Genomic DNA, 16,678 nt, shown 5'->3' on the forward strand with positions numbered 1-16,678 from the left:
GGTCCATTTGTTTCATCAGTTCAGTCAATTTTTTTCAAAGAAAAAACATATAATGTGTACATCAGTTTGTCATCCATTTTTACATCTGCCAGATAGAGTCCTTAACCACTTAAGTACCAGAGAAGGATGTTGACCAAAGCGGATGTAAATGGATGATCAATCAGTTTACTTCCATTTCTCCATTGAAAAGCACAAAATGTCTTTTTTCATCCGTCAACGGATGGATGAAAAAAGGGATAAATGGTCCGTATGTGTGAAAGGGGTCTAAGGCAGGCGATAACTCGTTACAAGAGTTTCCAAAAGACCACCAGAGTAAATCCGTAAGGAAAACAGCCCTTTAAAGTGGACTGACAAATTCCATGAAATGGTCAATAACCCTTAAGAATAGCATAAAACTAGAAAAGTGAATAAAAACATTCGATCATTTTCTTATTTAAATATGCCTAAAACAACGTTCATCAGAAAGGTTTAGGTTTCCAATCCTAACTATATACTAAAGCATTAAAGTAAAACAATATATAAATATAGATTTTAGCTAGCTGTTTTTCTTTTAAGTGGCCTTAAAACATATCAAGCAGGCCAACTAAAAGAAGTGGTCTTTTCCTACTGCATTAAACCTAGTTTTTAATATTAACACTTTCAACCTTAAAATACTAAAAAAGGCAGAAAAAAAAAGTGTCAAGGATAAACAATAGAAGCCAAGATTTGCATGGCTGCTGCATTCTTCATTTGCTCCAGACTGAGGCAAAAAACAAAATACTTTGAAAATGTACAGAGTGCAGTTATCGGCCACTACCAATTCGATTTTAGTTTACTGTATGAGACCAGCGAAAAGGTATGAAATGTAATTGCCTGAAAATCTCTGGCTTCAATACTTTGCAGTCACTGGCCTAGACATTGTCTATTTTATTTAAAAAAAGGGTAACCTTAGCCTTTAAATAAGCTTGATGGAGTCTTGTCATTTCTCCAATAACAGACTGCATCTCATATATGTCAGTAGTAGATGATAGTTGCAGAATTGAAGTAAATAGTTCATGTCTTAGGTTGCTGTCAAACAGACAATTTCAAAGCTGCAGTACTGCTGCTGCCTTTTTTTCAAACGTTGAGTTATGTAGTAATGTACTGAATCAAGAAACAGTCAAAAAAAAAAAATCATCTGATGTGTGTCACACAGTGAGATATGCAGCAATGTAACCGTATACGAAATTCAATAGCCTAGTCACATGAAAAAGAATATAATCTTCATAGAAAACAAGAGAACTACTTGCCCAAAGCTACAGAAACCTTTCAATCGTTTTGGGCATGGACAGTTCCCATCTGATCTCATCCTGTCAGCAGGGGGTTACTAAAACTTCACTTATGTCTTCTATGTGTGCCCTTCACTAAAGTGAGCTAAGGGACAATGTCATGATAGAATAACAGAGGCTGCCATTACAAGCCCTCCTTTGAGAATGCCGGTTCCTAGGCTGGTAATCCAAGTCTTTGAATTCAATGATTGATAAGTGGTTGATCCAGAATGAGTATACAAGGATAGGTAGCTCTGACACTTATTTAAAGCATGCATGTTCCGAGCTGTAACTGAAACATATCAACGTCAGACACAGCCAGGAATCTGGCAGTTTCAGAAGGAAGACTGAGGTCAACCCCCATACTGCTCTTATGCAAGAATCACTTTAATAAGACAATGCAAGCAGTAACGAAAATAATTCTGAGCAGTTGTTCTGGATCACTGTGTTTCACTTAGCCTTAATAGGCCTTGGAGTGTTTTACGTCTTCAAATGTGCATTCAGTGTGAAAAGGCACAACTGGTTTGAAACTGTCATTACGTCCTACTAAAAAAGCAAGTCTGCACATTTCTGTGTTGTTTCCAAATGCTAAACTATCACTTAAAACTTAAAAGTTAGAAGCTCCCATGTGCACCATACAAAATAGAAATCACTACTGTCAGAATATGGGCTAAATCTCCCAGTAAGAGGCAGATATAAATCGTTTTGTCAGTACTCTACATAGGTAAAGAGATCGGGAGAAATGCTCAATGACATGGTACTTCCATGTATCCACTAAAGCCACAATGTGACCATAGTTGGGCCGTGCAAAAAAGACAAGCCTTAAAGAGACAAAGTAAGGGTCTTTCCTCAATCAAAATGTGGAGGAGGGCATCAGTTCTTCTGTGTCTCATATTGTGCTAGAACGGAGTCTAATGCCACTGTCCAGAAAAAATTATAGTCATCCATATGATGCTGATGACTTATGCATATTATTGGAGATGCAGTGAACTGAAGACTACGGCTATAACATTCTCTAGGCAAAGAGGTCTTCACTGCATTCGTATGCAACATCTTTTCTGTACTTAGTCAGTCCCTGTAAGCAGACTGGTGACCAAGTTGTCTGTCATCATATGTGCTGTATCTCTTAACGTGAATGCGCCTAACCCGGTCACGAAGCTCAAAACCATCATCATCTTCGCTATGAGATGCTTGACTGCGTGTACGGCTTGTGGCTTCCAACAAAGAGTTGTCAGGTACTCGTGGTGTTTCATAGAGTAAAACATTTAACGTCTCTTCATAAATTCGTGCTTCAGGAAATTCAACCTGAGAGGTGATACAAAGAAAACAATCTTTTATTTTTAAATTATTACGGCAAATTAAACCTCAATATACAACTAAAGGAAAGCATTTGCCAACAACTAAAGTCAGAAGACTACCTAAAATTAATTTAAAAAAAACTTTGGACCTAAATTTAATTCCTGTAAAAAATAAAAACAAACACACACATTCCAATGTGGTTTTATATCACTCCTGCACGACTGAAAAAATAAAGTAGGATGTAACCAATTTGTAGGGCATTGCCCAATGCTCTCAAACAACTTGCTGATAAAATGAAGCTGGCCTTAGTTTGATTGGTTCTTTTAAAACAGTCAGCGGATTTAAAAACAAAAAAACAAAGCATGAGCAGATTCTCCCCACATTAAGACCCCGTTCACACTGGGGCGACCTGTCAGGCGACCTGGTCACCTGCCATAGAGAAGCTGTGGATCCGTTCTAATAGGAGCGACATAAGTCGCTCCGACTTAGAAAAAGGGTCCGGAGCTTCTTTGGGGCGACCTGCATTGACTTCAATGTTATGAAGTCCGTGCCGGCCACTCCGAGGTCGCGATGCGAGCTGCGAACCGCGACCTGTGAGGTCGCCCCGGCAAGTCGTATCATTCCAGTGTGAACGGGGTCTCAAGGTGCATAGGGAAATCCCTCTGCTGCACTACTGTATTTTGGCCGCAAGAATCCTCCTCTGCCAGAATACACTGATCAGTGCTGCAGCCAATTGGCAGCAAGCACTGATCAAGCAAAAATGTACTGACAGTCCTGTTCGGTAGGAGTCGATCACTAGACCGCCTCTCAAACAGGAACAGACATATAGGGATCAAAATTTGTCCAGTTCCTGCTGAACAGCCACATTTCAATCTACGTATGGCCAGCTTTAGTGCGTCCCTTTTCCTTTAGTGTTCTTTGATAGGATAACACAATTCCAAGACCAAACTGCAGTGAAAAAAATGAAGGCATGGACTTGGCTAAGCCATGCGAACAGTGCTTTCAATTTTATACAACTGACTGCAATCAGTTTTTAGATCTTTTTTTTTTTTTTATTGGGCAGCCTAGAATATTGAAGAAAGGCTCAATAATGAAAATGCTGACCAGGAATTATAAAAAGTTCTGTCAAGAAAAGCAATGATCAAATGGGCTTTACCAGAGAGTAAGCAATAAAAAACAAGCTGAAGATTTAGTAAATGGGATCCAGTACATACAAAGAGTAGGCATACAACTTTTATTTCTATGAAGAAAGGCATCATTAGTGAAGAATAAAAACATTTAAATTACAAATTGTAGAATGGGCAAAACAGACATTTTTATTTCACCATAAAAATACCTAAAGAAATAAAAACTGGTAAAGGGGGTTTGATAGATTACCAATTATTACAGTTGCATGAAACAGCATGTGGAAAGATTGGATCAATATTCACATTCACAGGATATACAAAGCGGAAGTCTGGTAACCGCTGCAATAAATCAGGATATTTGGTTTACCTCTTCAATCCCTTTCTTTCTTGGAGTACATCACAGGACACAGAGGACTTCACATTCATGACTACTTGGGTTATGCCGCCAGCTTCAGGTACAGTGACACTGGCAAAAATAGACAGGAAACCCAGCCCAGACATAACCCCTCCTGTCTCAGCTAAACCTCAGGTTTGTAACAAGCAATGGAGGAACTGGCAGGAGGGTAGGGATTTCTGAGTCCTGCAATGTACTCCAAGAAAAGGATTTTACGCTTAAAGTGGTTGTAAACCCAGTGAAGTGAACAGCCTCAGATGATACACAGATTAAACCAATCTCCCTACATATGTTTTATTTGTATGTTTGCTATCTTCAGCTTTTAATATGCTTTAGAAAAGTGCAGCTCGTGTTAGAAATCTTGTTTCCTCATTCAGCAGGGGAAGGGGAGTCTGGGCTTACACTGTGTGAGAGCTGATTGGAGGAAAGGCCCACACCCCCACTCCACATAGGCAAAGGAATGAAGAATGCAGAGCTGTTATCGGAATAGACCATCTCTCCACTAATCTCCCTCTAAGCTCCCACCTTGACACAAATTTTCAGATGCTTTTATCTCGTGTCGGAGAACTTGTCAGATGTTATCACGCTGATGACATAGAATGGAGCAGCAGAAAGACATGAAACTTTTTTTCCCCAAAAAATCATGTTTGAAAAATTGCTTGGCAAATACCATGTGACATAAAAAGTTATGACCGCCATTTTATTCCCTGCTAAAAAAAAAAAAAAAAACATATGTTTGGGGGTTCTGAGTAATTTTCTAGCAAAAAAATAAATAAAAATTATGTTTTTTTCCCATGTAGGAGCGAAGTGTCAGAATTGGCTTGAGCTGGTTAACCACTATCGGGGTCTATAGAATGTAGGACAATAAAAAAAGGATAAAAGAAAATTACCTTTGTTTGCTTCTTCTCAGTGGCATAAACAATAGAAGTACAGCAAACTTCTGCCAGTTTTCTCCCTTGACCATAAAAAGACCAGCAGCAGATTTCATCTCCGATCACATCCTTTATGAATAAGACTCGTCCGTTGAATCTGAGGGAGAGCTTATCAAAAAGCTCAATGTTTTTCAGAAGGTGGTCATCAGAGTTGCTGAAATAACCAACATAGATCACTTCATTACAATTCTTTGTACTTTTTGTACATACCAAATAATTTATTTCCCATGAAAAAAAAAAAAAATCAGAAAATGTTTTCTTTGCGTCTTTATAGCCCATTCATAAGTATGCCCTGCATATACACTGCTGTCACACCAACTTGCATTAGGCCATGCTGGTTGCTGCTTATCCGGTGGGGGTAAGCGGTGTCTTGAGAATCAGAGTTGGCTGGAATGATTGTATAGAATTGAGGAGCAGAACAGAGACCAGGGGAGTCAGCAGTAGCATGCGTTAGTTACTCCCTCTCTCCAGTTTGTTTGCTTAGTTCCTATTCTCACTCTATGCACTCAGGTTTAAGAAAACAAGTAGCTGAAAACTGATGACATTACATCCTTGTTAAAACTTTATTGCGCCAGCCAAACATACCCTGACATACTCGCCTGAAGACGATCCCTCCTCTAATGTGTTTCACTCTTCTGAGCTTAATCATAGAGCTACTTTAAAAGGGTGAAATGCATCAGTGGACGGGTGTTCAGTTGGGATATCAGTGTAGGTTTGGTAGACTCTGATAAAGTTCCCAAAAAGGTGCTAAACAACAAAAACACAACACACTATGGTTTTAGTATGCTGCAACACACAGTGCACTGGGTTAAGGCTCACGTGCGATTTTAGTTACTTTAGGGTGCCTTGGCAGCCAATTAATTTTAGCAAAAAAGTAAATAGTCCATTAATATTGGAGCAGGGAATGTTTTGGAAGAAAAATAACCCTACCCTGGTCTCACTAAAGGTTGAGAACCACTAGCCTAGACAACCTAATCTGATGGCTAACAATCTCCACCACTGCAGATGCCATGCTGGATACATGCAAGGCAAGATAAAATTATAAAATATATAGTTACTGCACTTCAAGTACCTCCATACTTTTTGTGAGAGCCATCAGTTTAAATTTTTAACATCCCACTCTCACAGCAACCATTAGTATTGAATTTAGGACAAGTGCAGGCATTGAGAAACACTTTGAACTCTGATCTGCTGGAAAAAGAATTCAGTGGCAAAGCTTGATTGTTAAACCTATATAAATTTTAATTGCAGTGTACATTTGTTTCTTCGCTACAGGATTAAACTCTGTGATTGGGCCTGCGATCCTCTTTTTCTTTACACCATTTGCAACTAAGAATAGTGCTCTCAAAGTCCTTCTCGAGAGACTCTGCAAGTGCTCCTTTCGGATGACAGGTGGCGCAACGTAATCTTTCTGCACTCTGAACAACTTTAGTGCCTAAACTTCCTTTTGGCTCATAGCCTCAAGTGGCGATGATTCACCAGGTTTCTGTTTGGGGATCAAGCACACCACAGTTGGGGTGGTGCTGTGCGGAGGGCAGGGGAGGGGATGTTTGGAACAGTTTCTCTTTTATTGTTCTGGTACATATGGCTTAACTCCTGTTAAACAGCACCTTTGGGAACTTGTCTATGTCTGGTGGATGCAGAGCTCTGGCATCTCCTTGGGGTTAAACAGAAGCAGTAGAAAGGTCCACTATTTCAACTTTCTTGTATAGCGCCAGTGACGTTATTCTCCTGGAATGTCCGGGGATTAAATGCAGAATCTAGTGTACCGTAAAACATACAAACCCCACATTGTCATCCCACAGTAAACCCACCTGATTGGGAGCAGCAGCCTTGAGACCCTGGGTGGGTCAATATTACGCAACCTTCTCCTCTTATGCGAGAGGTGTTAGTATCTGCAAACATAAAGCCCTTAATTTTCACCTGTTAGACCTCCATCTGGACCACGAGGGTAAATAAATTATGCATGCTATGATTGATACAATTCAAATGGTCGTTGTGGGACTTTATTTGCCTCCCCCTGCCAGTATTTCCATGCTTGCAAAAAAAAAAAAAAAAAAAAAAAAAAAAAAAAAAAAAAAAAAAGTACAAATTGTAGCACTTTATCCTACGGATCGTATACTCCTTGCAGGGGACTTTAATATACCCCTGTCCAAGGCTGGATAAGCTTACATCAGACACCACTACTGACTACTTTGTCTTGGTGAGCAGACGCAATTGAATATTATATGTTAGTGCAACTATTTTACCTTACAAGCGGTATCTATCCTCCTGTGAGGAAGTTCAGACAACACTCCTGCATTTCTCTGCTGGTGTGGATTACTCACAGGTACTGATATTATGGCGTCTAGATACTGGATTTCTGATGAAAAGGTTGATTCTTAGATGGTTAATGCTCTCTCTAAATATTGGTCACCCAATCTAGAAACTGCCTCTCCTGAAGTGGTTTGGGACGAGTTTAGAGCTTTCACTAGGGGACAATATCAGTTCCATATGGTGTGGCTCGCCATGACTCTCAAGCTGCCCTGACCAAAGCGGAATCCTGGGCTCAAGATCTTGAAACCCGATATTCCGCCTCTCCAGATCAGATTATCTATCAGGACATGCTTCTGGCCTATAGAGGTGTCCCTGTTCTGGGCAGAGGCCTCCTGTAAGATCCTACTGCATCAGTCTCAGCGGGTATTTGATCAGGGGTACAAACTATGGGCATGGCTCTCTAAGGTCCAAACTACTGTCGCCCATATTAAGGGTATACAGTGTGACGATGGACAATTCTTAACGGAACAGGCCCATATTAATGCCCGCTTTGTCTCCTATTATAGTCAGCTATACTCCTCTAGAGCTCCGTATTCCCTAGAACAATTAAACCAGTATCTTGATATAGTATTTCCAGTGCTTAGAAAAAGAGCCTGTCAGAAGCTGGATGCTCCCATAAAACCGGATGAAATTAAATGAGCGTTAGCTACCCTACAAGCAGTGAAGACCCCAGGCATAGATGGCCTGCCTGCAGACTTTTGCTCACACGGACCTTCTCCTCTCGCATTTGTATGAAATGTTTAAAGTGGCGCTCACTGAAAATAGACTCCCGCCTTCAATGCCGTAAGCAGTAATAGTAGTGGTCCCCAAACAAGGTAAGGACCCAACCCTTTACTCCTCTTACCACCCAATCTCCCTACGTACGAATGTAGATGCCAAAATATTGACTAGGGTGTTGGCCAATCTCTTAAACTTGGTCATTCTTAAGTTTGTTCATGGAGATCAATCAAGGTTTATGCCGGGCAAGGGGACTGACATCAACTTGCATCGCCTCTATACTGTAATGCCAGTCTTGATTGCAATCCTGGGGTAGTGGCCTCCCTTGATGCAGAAAAGGCATTCAACTATGTCGATCTTTGGTTGGCCCTGCGGAAATTTGGGTTTAGGCTTAAATTTGTAGACTGGGTTAAGCTTTATGCCCACCCCATGGCCAGGGTGCAAACCAATATATTGCTTTTCCTTTTTTTCCCGCTAAATAGGGGGACGAGGCAGGGGTGCCCCCTTTCCCCTGGGCTATTTCACCTGGCTATTGAACCAATAGTGTTCTCTTTCCGCAGCTCAGAGAGAGTACTGAGCATTGAGGTCAGATCTATGTCGGAAAAAATATATCTTTAGACGCCGATGAAACCCTGCTGTTTTTAAAGGACACCCGGCCCTGTCTCTCATTGACGGATTCAGGGAGTTCTCTGGTGTACGCGTAAACTGGAATAAATCGGTTTTGTTTCTGTTGAAACCGGGGCTCCCATCTCAATTACGAATTTCCCACTTATACTTAGTTACCCAATATAAGTATGGGAATCCAAACAACATATGATTTCAACTGATTCTTGGCAAACAACCTTCAACCGGTTGTGAATCAATTTACTCATAAAATAAGGGATATGGAAATCCCCGCCATTAACTCCACTGGGCTGTGTTAATTTGATCAAAATTACCTTTTTGCCGAAATTTCTCTGTGTTTTGGTCCCTAGGGATTTTTTTTTTTATAGAACTGACCCAACTGCTTACCCAGGTTTTCTGGTCTGGGAAGATTCCCCGCTTAGCAAAAACTACTCTGCAGCTCCCAATGTCAATGAGGGGTCTGGCCCTTCCTTACTTTAGGCATTACTACTGGGCAGCGAGAGGCAACCCAGTTGTCAACTCTGGAGCGGCACTTTTGGCTCCTATGCGGAATTTGGTTTTTCGAGGGCTTAAAGCGGAGTTCCACCCTGGATTTTTTTTTTTTTTTTTTAATACCCCCGGGACAGTCAGGGCTAGTGCATTCCACAATGGCTAGCCTCTGATCTGTCCCGGGTTGCACTTACCTGTTAGGACAAATACTTACCTTGCAAACGTCTTGTCCAGCGCTGCCATCTCAGATGTGGGCAGCTTGAAGCCAGCGCGTCCTCTTCGGCGTCTTCTTCCGCCTTCTTTGGTCCCACGATGCTCTGCGCCGGCCCCGACGTCACTTCCGGGTCGCGCGCGTCATCCCTCCACAGCTTCTGGGCATGCCCAGAAGCTGTTTAGAAGGGGATGACGCGCGCGACCCGGAACTGACGTCGGGGCCGGTGCAGGCGCAATGATTCCTGGGAGCTATGACGTCCAGCTCCCAGGAATCATTGCAGAGCCAGGAAGTGACGACGGGCCGCGGCCGAGGAAGGAGGAAGAAGGAAGTAAGGTAAGTATATTTTCTTCGCTACGAGGTAAGTAAAAAAAAAAAAAATATGCGATTATCCATTTCTTTTTCAGGTGACCCGGAGCGAGAAGATGGAGGTAAGTATAAAAATAGGGTGGAACTCCACTTTAAGTCTAACCCTGGTATCACGACTCCGATACCAATAGGTGACCAGATTTCTGAATGAGCCTAACACTATTTCACCATCTATACCACTGTGAGGTAATCCCTCCCTCTCACATCTTCAGTCGATTCTGGATCCTGTAGTGTGGGCGAAATTTGGCATTACCACTTTTTAAACAAATTATTATTCCTAATGGCTCCCTTTTGACCTTTGGCAACTTAAAGACAAAGATTCCCCTCCCCAAAGGAATGTTCTTTAGATACCTTCAACTAAGACTTGCGGCTAGAGCACAATCCCCACCTCTATTACCCTAACGTCACATTCAGTTGAGCGCTTCTTGATTTGTAAAAATGCAGACAGGATAATTTCTTCTCTCTATCTTCGAATTTCCTTAAGGAGACAACTATAGTCACCCCACTGTGCCCTACCTAATAGGAGGGACTTATCCAGCCTTTACGGACGAGGGCTGGGGGGGATATACAACAAATTTATCCCAATGATTTTGGCTAGGGGCAAGTTCATTCAGTTGAAGTCTTTACATTGTGCAGATCATACCCCTCAGAGGCTCTCTTTTTTGAACCCACAACTGATCAATACTGCCCTAGATGTAGGTCGGAGGTGGGCACTTTTATTCCTATTGTCTGCACTTGTCCCAGTCTTCAAACATTTTGGAAGGAGGTGGAGTTTAGTGCTCTTCTAAATCAGCGAGTCCCCTCCCCTGGGAACCAGCTAACTTTTGCTTAGAGTGGGTACAAATTTGTAGATCTCTTTTCACCAAAATGTGCTTACTGCGACATTTTATGAGTAGAAGCTTATTCTCCTTAAATGGAAAATGGCTGCAGTGCCCAAAGCTTGGCAGTGGAGAACAGCAGTGAACCCATGTGCTTCCATTATATAGGTTAACCTATATGGGTTGCAATTGTCCGCTAAATCTTATAAAACATTTTTGGACTGTCTTTGTGATTCTTTGCTTTTCCCTTCTCTTGCTTTTGTTGCCCCCACCCCCCTCCCCTAATTATTTTCCCTCCTCCTTACCCTCTAAAATGGTTAACTGCTGGATGAATATCCTGTATACAAGATCTGTGTTAGGGAAGGCAAATTGTTTTTCCTTCTGGACCACTCCTAGGAGCTATGCTCACAACTGTATTTGATACCCTACCAGTATTAGATCATGTTGAATTGTAACTTTTTTCTGTACCAACCGTGATTTTGTCTTTTTTTTTTACTTTATGAAAAATGAAAGTACATTGGTTAAAAAAATAAGAAAAAAAAAAAAAAAAAAAAGAAGAAATAGAAGGGAGGGTGGCCTGTGTTCTGTACTGCACTCAAGATATGGAATTTATAGGCAAGCCTAGCTTCTGCTTATCCCAGTCATACAATATAGAACACAGGCTGAGCAATAACAGGCTATGAGGCATCCCTAAACAATGGATGAGATGGGTGGGCAACAACTAAGCAAGCAGAACTGTTCCAACAGGCCTACCAACAAGGGTTAAAAAACCCAAAGTCAAGGTTCTGCTGCGAGAACCTTGCAGCCAAAATCTGCATCCGTAAAAGACTGGATGTCCACCTGGTAAGACATTGAAAAGAGGTATGAACAGGCAGCCAGGCTTTTAGTACCAGAATGCCAGGAAAACACCCATTGACTTGATGGAGTGGGCGTATGAAAGCATAGGAAGAGTGTTTTATTCTAGGGTTGCATCGGTAACAAGCATTTGCACGAGTATGGGTACTCGTGAAAATTCCAAATACTAAAAGCCGATGCCGTCAAGCTCGCTTCTTTCAGCTGTCAGCAGATTCCCCTGCTGACAGCTGAAATGTAAACAAAAGAATGCCGGCAATTATTTGCCTTTAGGGTCCTTTCACACGGCCGCTCCGCTGCTTTCCGTGTGTCCGCAAATCATCCTATTTTTTTGCGGATGATTTGCGGACATCAATGTAAGTGAATGGCACTGCGGATGTCAGCAGAATACCATCCGCTGACATCCGATTTTCCTCCTTTCAGTTCTGTTCCGTTTTTTGGAACGGAACAGAACCCCATTTTTCCATCCGTGTAAAAAATGGAAAGGAAGGAAAATCGGGATGTCAGCGGTGTCATCCGCTGACATCCGCAGTGCCATATACTTACATTAGGTCCGCATATCATCCGCAAACGGATGGGATGATATGCGGGCACACGGAGCGGATGACAGAAATGTCATCCGCTGCGTGGAAAAAAAAAAAAAAAAAGTCCCGCAGCGGACCTTTCACACGGAGCGGCCGTGTGAAAGGAGCCTTAGGGAGAAGGCCTGCCATGTCCTTAACCACTGATGTGGGGTTTCCCTGCTGACATGTAACAAAATCAGGGGCAGCTTTCGCTGTAGCAGTCAGTGTGTCTGGAGACAAATCTTCACATGTTGAGTCTGCCATGCATGGAGGAACAGCCTGAATGTACCATCCAGGAGAGAGCAGGTATCCAGGAACGTCTTTTAGAAAAGCTGAAATTCTTCATCAGCCTTGCTCAGCCCACCAGGTGAAGATGTGGCTCCTCCAGACCTGACCTGCACTCTTCTTTTTTAGGGCTCAGGGCTCTCCTCCTGCCTCCATTGTTTCTGCTGTGTGTGCGCAGGCAAAACACCTTTGCTGGGGCCTGGCATCATACAGACTCCCTGAGTGGCTTGCTGGGAGAAGAGCCCGCTGCTGACTGGCTAAAGAGGAACTCAAAGTTTAACCCTGTGCTGCCTGTGTAAGAGCTGGCTGAGGCTCTAATTAGGGGTCGAGTTAACCTTGTACTGCCTTTGTGCTACCTGTAGGGAGAGGAGACACACTGGTTAGGCAGGATCCCAGTGTTAACTCCAGAGCTGCCTGCGGGGGGGAGAGAAGCCCCTGGTTAGCTATTTAGGAGCCTATTGTTTAACCCTGTATTGCCCGTGTGCTATAAAGCCCATCTGTTAGGCTAGACAGTAACCCATAGTTTACCCTGTTCTGCCCTGTGAGTGTGGACTAGGACACAGCTGTACTATAATTAGGACCATATTGTTAACCCTGTGCTGCCCATATAAAAACACACACACCAGGCACTTTATTATTAGGTATACATTGCTAGTGCCAGAACTGCTTTAAATCTTCGTGATTTAGATTCAATAAGGTGTGAGAAACATTCCACAGAGATTTTGGTCCATATTGACATGATAGCATCATGCAGTTGTTGCACATCAATGATTCCAATCTCTCGTTCCACCACATCCCAAAGGTGCTCTGTTGGACAGAGATATGATGACTGAAGGCCATTGGAGTACAATGAACTCATGGTTATGTTCAAGAAAACAGTTTGAGATGATCTGAGCTTTGTGACATGGTGCATTATCCTGCTGGAAGTAGCCATCAGAAGATGGGTACACAGTAGTCATAAAGTGGTGGACATGGTCAGCAACAATACTCTGGTAAGCCTTTAAATGATGCTCAATTGGTACTAAGGGGCCCAAAGTGTGCCAAGAAAATATTCCTCACACCATTACACCACCACCACCAGCCTGAACTGTTGATACAAGGCAGGATCCATGCGTTCATATTGTTTATGCCCAATTCTAACCCTACCATCTGAATGTCGCAGCTGAATTTGAGACTCATCAGATTAGGCAACAATTTTTTATTGTTCAATTTTGGTTAATTAGCAAATTGTGTTACCAAGCAATTGAAGAAATGTACCTAAGTGGCCGGTGAGAGTATATACATATAGGGGGGAAAGGCTGACGGCCTGCAGTGACCCCCTTTGGTGGACATCTCCTTGTGCTGTGTGAGCTGAGAAATGGGAGTCGGTCATGCTGGGATTTGTAGTGCCATAGAGAATCTCTCCCTCTCGCTTTGTCCCCCCTCTCCCCCCACACTCTTTTCCCCCTTTCTCTCTCACTACACCCACACCTTCTGCACTCAATACACTGTATTTTAGGTTACTTACTCCTGCACTCAAACATGTTGTATGGACTGCAGGAGGAGGGGGATGCGAGATGGAGGAGATGGGACTGGGGGAGGACGATGTGTGATGACAGCATGGTCCCCCTAGCTGTGGGGCTGGCAGGGCTGTGTTGGGGAGTGCTGTGTTTTTTCATCACTTGGTCTCATCCAGATGGTAATATTACACAGCACACTGATAGATGATGGAGACCCCCCCTCTCCCTGCTCCTCCTCGTCATCTTGATTTCCCCTAAATGCCGGAAATAGGTATCGGTAATTGGAATCAGCGAGTACTTAAAAAAAAAAAAAAAATTAATGTATCAGTACTTATATGTATGGGTGGTTCCTGCGCTATCCGAGGTCGTATATGTTTCCCTTCCTGCTGCTGCACCACAATACTGGTACCAGGAACCAGTCAATACAATAGTGCAATTTGGGTGGGTGGTGCGCTTCAGAAGTGGAAATGTAACTTATAAGGGTGTGGCTTAAAACATGGCTTAAAATGGTGAATATATAAAATAAAGACGTGTTCCTGTGATAAAATTGTGTATTCGTTAAATTATGCCGTGGTGATCAAACAAATTAAAATGTAAATAAACCATTACAATATATCTTCTATACAAAAAAAGTGCTGAGTACTTCAATTTCATAAAAAATCAGTAAATAAATAATCCGTTAATAAAGTATAAATATATAGATGGAGTTTCAAAACCAATTAAAGGTGCTTTGTGCTTTCTGAAATAAATAAATAAAGTGCACTGTTCAAGGTGTCCATTTATAAAAATCCAAAAATCAGGTACAATTCCCTTCAATAGCTTCAAAGAATAGTAAACGTGCTCTCATGCAAGAAATAAGGGTGTTGTGACTTGCTGCCTCCACCAGGTGTCACATCTAGGTGTTCTATATTCTCACCTCAATAAGGTGTATATTGCGCCTGTATGTAAAGCTTAGCCTCCGGGTAACATGTAGGCTTTTGCTAATTCCAGTCTCCTGTTTCGACCTCCGGGTGTTTTCCTGTCCTGTCCTTTCAGCTTTTGGGGTGTAATCTGTAATCTGGCTATCCCGGGCCGGGCTGCTCCTAAGCCTACAGCACCTGGTATTCCCAGGCGGTCTCCCATCCAGGTACTAACCAGGCCCGACCCTGCTTAGCTTCCGAGATCAGACGAGATCGGGCGTGTTCAGGGTGATGTGGCCGTAGGAGCAGCCCGGCCCGGGATAGCCAGATTACAGATTACACCCCAAAAGCTGAAAGGACAGGACAGGAAAACACCCGGAGGTCGAAACAGGAGACTGGAATTAGCAAAAGCCTACATGTTACCCGGAGGCTAAGCTTTACATACAGGCGCAATATACACCTTATTGAGGTGAGAATATAGAACACCTAGATGTGACACCTGGTGGAGGCAGCAAGTCACAACACCCTTATTTCTTGCATGAGAGCACGTTTACTATTCTTTGAAGCTATTGAAGGGAATTGTACCTGATTTTTGGATTTTTATAAATGGACACCTTGAACAGTGCACTTTATTTATTTATTTCAGAAAGCACAAAGCACCTTTAATTGGTTTTGAAACTCCATCTATATATTTATACTTTATTAACGGATTATTTATTTACTGATTTTTTATGAAATTGAAGTACTCAGCACTTTTTTTGTATAGAAGATATATTGTAATGGTTTATTTACATTTTAATTTGTTTGATCACCACGGCATAATTTAACGAATACACAATTTTATCACAGGAACACGTCTTTATTTTATATATTCACCATTTTAAGCCATGTTTTAAGCCACACCCTTATAAGTTACATTTCCACTTCTGAAGCGCACCACCCACCCAAATTGCACTAATGTATCAGTACTCGTACTCATTGGCAAAAAAGTGGTATCGGTGCATCCCTAGTTTTTTCCTTTACAGTGTAAGTTCTAGCAATGAGCTGTCTTAGAAATAGATGTCTCTTGCAAGGTCCAGAGGATATGGCAAGCAGGGAGTCGGTCTTCTTCAGGCTGTTGATTCGAGGTAGACAGATGGCTCTGACTACATCCAGGCAATGGGTGCTTTGAAGCAGGGCACACGGATAAAAGGACTATGGGGGGCGATTTACTAAAGGTAAATAGACTGTGCTCTCTGCAAGTGCAGTTACTCCAGAGCTTAGTAAATGAGCATAAGCTCTGCTAACTTCCATAATCCAATCATGTGCAAGCAAAAACTGGATTTTTGTCTTACCATAAAATCCTTTTCTCGGATGGTCATTGACGGACACAGCGACATATCTTCATTAGTTGAATAAGATATGCTGTGCTTCTTAGGAGTAGGACACTAGGCGGAAAAAGGTTAACAAAGTTAACAAAAACTTTTAGTGTCCTACTCCTAGGAAGCACAGCATAACCCATTCGACTAATGAAGATATGTCGCTGTGTCCGTCAATGAACGAAAGAGAAATTGCTATTTCTTTTTTATTTTCTTTGCATGTGATCGGGTATTCTTTGCAAAGTGAAGCTTTACCTCATGTACTAAGCTTTGGAGCAACTGCACTTACTACTGACCTATAGTGAATAATCCCCTAGATCTTCATTTTTTCTTCCTAAACCTCAATGACCTCGGGCATAGGACTTCCTTTTCTTTGTGAAGACTGAGGATCAGCTCAGAGACACATATGAAAGATGTGATAGCAAATCAAAAAGGGACATTTGCAGGAGAGGTTACCTAAAGGGATATCCCTGAAAGGTTCAAAAGGGGATTGCTGCATGGCAGGTAAAACCAAGTTGGGGTCCCTAGGAAGCATAGGGTGCTGTAAGAGCATAGGGTGCTGTAAGGGGGGGGGGGGGCTGAACTGGTTCTTTTAGGGTGCTTAAAGTGTAAGAAAAGCATAACTATTCTTAAAAGTGTT

General features: G+C 42.3%; 1 protein-coding gene across 1 annotated transcript in view; it reads right to left on the reverse strand.

Annotated features, from left to right (window-relative positions):
- Positions 1-1,177: 1,177 nt before the first annotated feature.
- Positions 1,178-16,678, reverse strand: part of TNFAIP1 (TNF alpha induced protein 1) — a 39,916-nt gene continuing 24,415 nt past the window's right edge. The window contains exons 6-7 of the mRNA XM_082244703.1: positions 4,997-5,192; positions 1,178-2,591 (exon numbers count right to left, since the gene is read on the reverse strand). Of these exons, the coding sequence (XP_082100829.1) occupies positions 2,355-2,591; positions 4,997-5,192 (433 nt within the window). The 3' untranslated portion in view covers positions 1,178-2,354. The remainder of the gene's footprint in view (positions 2,592-4,996; positions 5,193-16,678) is intronic.

This window comes from Pelophylax lessonae, assembly GCF_965119305.1.
Source record: "Pelophylax lessonae genome assembly, chromosome: 2".
Classification (NCBI taxonomy): domain Eukaryota; kingdom Metazoa; phylum Chordata; class Amphibia; order Anura; family Ranidae; genus Pelophylax; species Pelophylax lessonae.